Source organism: Anopheles stephensi (genome assembly GCF_013141755.1).
Source record: "Anopheles stephensi strain Indian chromosome Y unlocalized genomic scaffold, UCI_ANSTEP_V1.0 chrY30, whole genome shotgun sequence".
In the NCBI taxonomy this organism is placed as follows: Eukaryota; Metazoa; Arthropoda; class Insecta; order Diptera; family Culicidae; genus Anopheles; species Anopheles stephensi.
In genome coordinates, this window is record NW_023405003.1 from 30,141 (window position 1) to 33,434 (window position 3,294).

The following is a 3,294-nucleotide window of genomic DNA, read 5'->3' on the forward strand; positions in this document are numbered from 1 at the left end:
GTCGACATTACCGTCCGCCACATCCTTACCGATTGCCATGGATACACTACACACCGAACAACCTGCCAACTAGATACCGACCTAGCCATCATACTATCTCCCGACAAGCAACAGCAGAACCGCCTCATCCGATTTTTTACACATCAGCAACCTGTACCGCGAACTATAAATTTATAGCACAATAGTTTCCATATTACAAAAAGAATAATAGTTAAGCAATAGTTAAGCCATAGTTTTTACCACACATATGTAACAATAGACAGGAAAGAGGCGAATGAAGTCTCAAAGACCCAAAGCCTCTATAAATAAAAGAAAAAAAAAAATCTAGGGACGACTAGGGTCTGGTTCCAACCTTTTTTGGACAGACAACTATGGCCACTCGAGCACCGCTGTGTAGCAAACTAGCATGAATCTTCATTTTTTTTGTGGTTTAGCATACTGTTTTCCTGTTGTTGTTATGATTAGCTTTGCTAAACATTACTAAAATGCAAATAAATAGTATCTCCCACTTTCTCGTTACGCTTCTTAGTCTATCTCTCATTACGTCCCTTAATCTAAGGTTTCTAAGCCCTAAGTCCTAACTGAGTAAGCAAATAAGGATATCGTTTTGTTCCCGAACTAAATTACCGGTGGATTTTAAGGACTGGGCGCGGAACTTATGACAATCCGAGAAAACAATCCATGAACAAAACGGAAAAAACGATGCCCAGCATATTTGTCCAGGTAACAAAGTTAACAGGCATTCCATTGTAGCTCTTACTGCAATACTTTTGTGCTTAACTAGTATGCTTAGTCTTACAGGAAAAAAAAAAACAAACAAAAAACGTTAGCCCTGTTTTCCGTCCTAGCCGAGATCCGGAAAGGGAGATCGGAGATCAAGATCTTCACCAAACGAATTGGCCAGGTACAATGGTACACGTCATAAGAATGCCACCATATTGCGGAGCCCAGTACGCAGAGCACCTATCTTTGGTCAGTCCTGGGTAGGACATACCGGATTATTTTTTCTCGCGGTTGCTTCCGCTTCCGGCAACCGACGGGATTGGTGGCTGGCGGTGGTACCGGTTGCACGGTCGATGGCACCACAGAAATCCGGTTTTCCGGCGTAGACCTTGTATAGCCGGTAGTAGCTTCCGGAGACGATGGCCGCATGAAAATCTTTGTTGTGGCTTTCGAGCCAGACGCTAGATGGCAGGGTTCTGTGGTGTTCTGTTCGTTGTTCTGAATGGCACGGAAAAGATCGATACTAAGCGCGGGTATGTTCATAAGCTCTTTGTCTAGTTCCCGTTCCAGGTTTTTGTTCAATGCTTCTACATCTGTGGGTTCCACTAGACATCCCGTATTTGACTCGCGATGCCGACTGGTACGATCATTGTGCGCCTTCTGCGTTTTCTTCGAGCTAGTGGCACGTTTGGCCTGCACACTCGGGTACATATGACTCATAAAGTCATAGTATCGCTTGGCCTTACAAGACCTAGCAGCACGAGTTGTGCTTTCGGTACCATCATTAACCTGATCTGGGACATTACCAACACCAGTGGAACATTGATCTGATTCGGAAACTCGGTTGTATCGTGGCTTCCAAGGCTGTCCCGCATCTAATGGCGAAAGGAAGGAATGCTTATGCTGCTGTTCCGTCTTCTTCTTAATCCTTCAGTCTGCTAACACTTACCTGCTCTATCACCGCACTGGCGCGTTTCGACGCAAAGTTTGTTTAAGCTTTCCATGTCCGAATCATCCGCCAGCTTGAACGTAGTGAGCGGACGGCGATCCTCGACGCTTCCACGCAAGCTCAACAAAGCTTGGGCCGCCTCCAATAGATCAGGCGATAGGGTTGCCTCCGGTTCGGTCTCCATTGGCTCAGTCTTATCTTTACTCAAAACTGGTTCGTCATCAACGTTTTTGTCACACGACGCCATGGTGGAACTTTTGCACCACCGGAAACTTGGATTAACGTCCAGAAACTTAGTTTTGTTCTGAAAAAAACAGAAACAGCAGTGTTAATTGAGTTCCCACCTGAACGGAAAGGAATGTGTCGGGATACCTTTTCCGCCAGCAGCTGGTAGGGTTTTTTCTGTTTCGCTGTTGCATTTTTCCACCATTTGCCAAGCTTTTTTGTGGTTTCCCTGGGATGAGGAGTAGATAATGAAGGATTAGGTCAGATGTATACACAGACACACAGACACACGCACCTGTTTTCCTCCGGGTAGTGCTCCTTCAACACTGACCGATGCCGTTTACAAAAAAGGATGGACGCATTCATTGGCCGCCGCTGTCCTGCCTTCTTCTTCGGTCTGCACGCCACAGCAGCCGCGATGTTGCCTTGCGGTTGTGTGACTTCCTCGGCCGGCGTTTGGGCGTGTGGCACCATGTGCTGCTGGCACGTTCCAATAAGCACCTCCTCACCATCGGCAGCATTCGGAGTAATCTCGTCGTTGCGCTGTGATGTATTGTTCTCAGTCTTTAATGGTTGAACATCGTGCGCTGCTGGTTCCGGCGTGTGCCGTGTGTAGTTTGTATGGTCCAACAGACGGCCATACCAGCCATCGTGTTCGACGGTTGGAGTTGATCTCTCGACGGCATATCTTGGAGGTGCGAGGATACTGCTGCTGTTGCGATAGGCTATGTCCGCATTATTGTTGTTGTAGATCGTGAGCTGTTGAGGTTCTGCGACGATGTCCAGTTTGTCCACTGTTTGATGATGGGAGTAAATCTCAGGCAGTACCGGTTTGCCGTCCAGCATCGGTGTCCCGAAGGCACTGTTTTGTAGCATGGTGCTGTCGACGATTTGTTTGTTCTCTTACTACAAGCGGCACTTTCGTGATTGTTCTGATTATTGTTTTAAGTTTTATATGTTTACATAAAGGGGCGTTTTGTGTGTGTGTGTGTGTGTGTGTGTGTGTGTCTAGCGTTCTGAAATAAATAACTGGAAAAAAGAAATTTGGATGAGAATGCTACCATTGTCGAATGTCTTTACCTTTTGTCACTAGGAAGTAGTTTAACATCAAACAACTACAACTGCATCCCACACGTTCAAGCTATCACTCAATGTCTTTTGTATAGAAAATCACCTCCATCTCTGAACTTTCCTTGGTTTTGACATCCTTTAGATGTTGTTCCTGCACCAGAGTTCTCTCGCAGCTTTACCTCTACTGACAATCTACTGACACTTTTGTTCTCCTGGTTACCCTGAAAGAAACCCAGCCAACCGCCAGATCTTAGGGATATTACCATGTTTAGGTGGTCTTCCCATAACACTCGAAGGGTTTATCCTCTTTGTTGCGAACGCGACAG

General features: G+C 46.1%; 1 protein-coding gene across 1 annotated transcript; it reads right to left on the minus strand.

Moving 5' to 3' along the window:
• Window positions 1-430: 430 nt before the first annotated feature.
• LOC118515204 (high mobility group B protein 13-like) lies at window positions 431-2,899 on the minus strand. Its single transcript, XM_036061900.1, has 4 exons — window positions 2,193-2,899; window positions 2,045-2,126; window positions 1,673-1,976; window positions 431-1,598 (listed from the first exon to the last, which is right to left on the minus strand). The coding sequence occupies exons 1-4, from the start codon at window positions 2,771-2,773 to the stop codon at window positions 964-966; spliced, it is 1,602 nt and encodes a 533-aa protein (XP_035917793.1). The 5' UTR covers window positions 2,774-2,899; the 3' UTR covers window positions 431-963.
• Window positions 2,900-3,294: the final 395 nt, after the last annotated feature.

What these genes read in the sequence shown, in the direction of transcription:
- LOC118515204 (XM_036061900.1), bottom strand. Translation starts at nt 2,773, where the DNA reads ATGCTACAAAACAGTGCCTTCGGGACACCGATGCTGGACGGCAAACCG. An exon ending in CACTACCCGGAGGAAAACAG is followed by an intron (nt 2,127 to 2,192) that starts GTGCGTGTGTCT and finishes TCCTCATCCCAG; the next exon opens with GGAAACCACAAAAAAGCTTG. An exon ending in ACCAGCTGCTGGCGGAAAAG is followed by an intron (nt 1,977 to 2,044) that starts GTATCCCGACAC and finishes TGTTTTTTTCAG; the next exon opens with AACAAAACTAAGTTTCTGGA.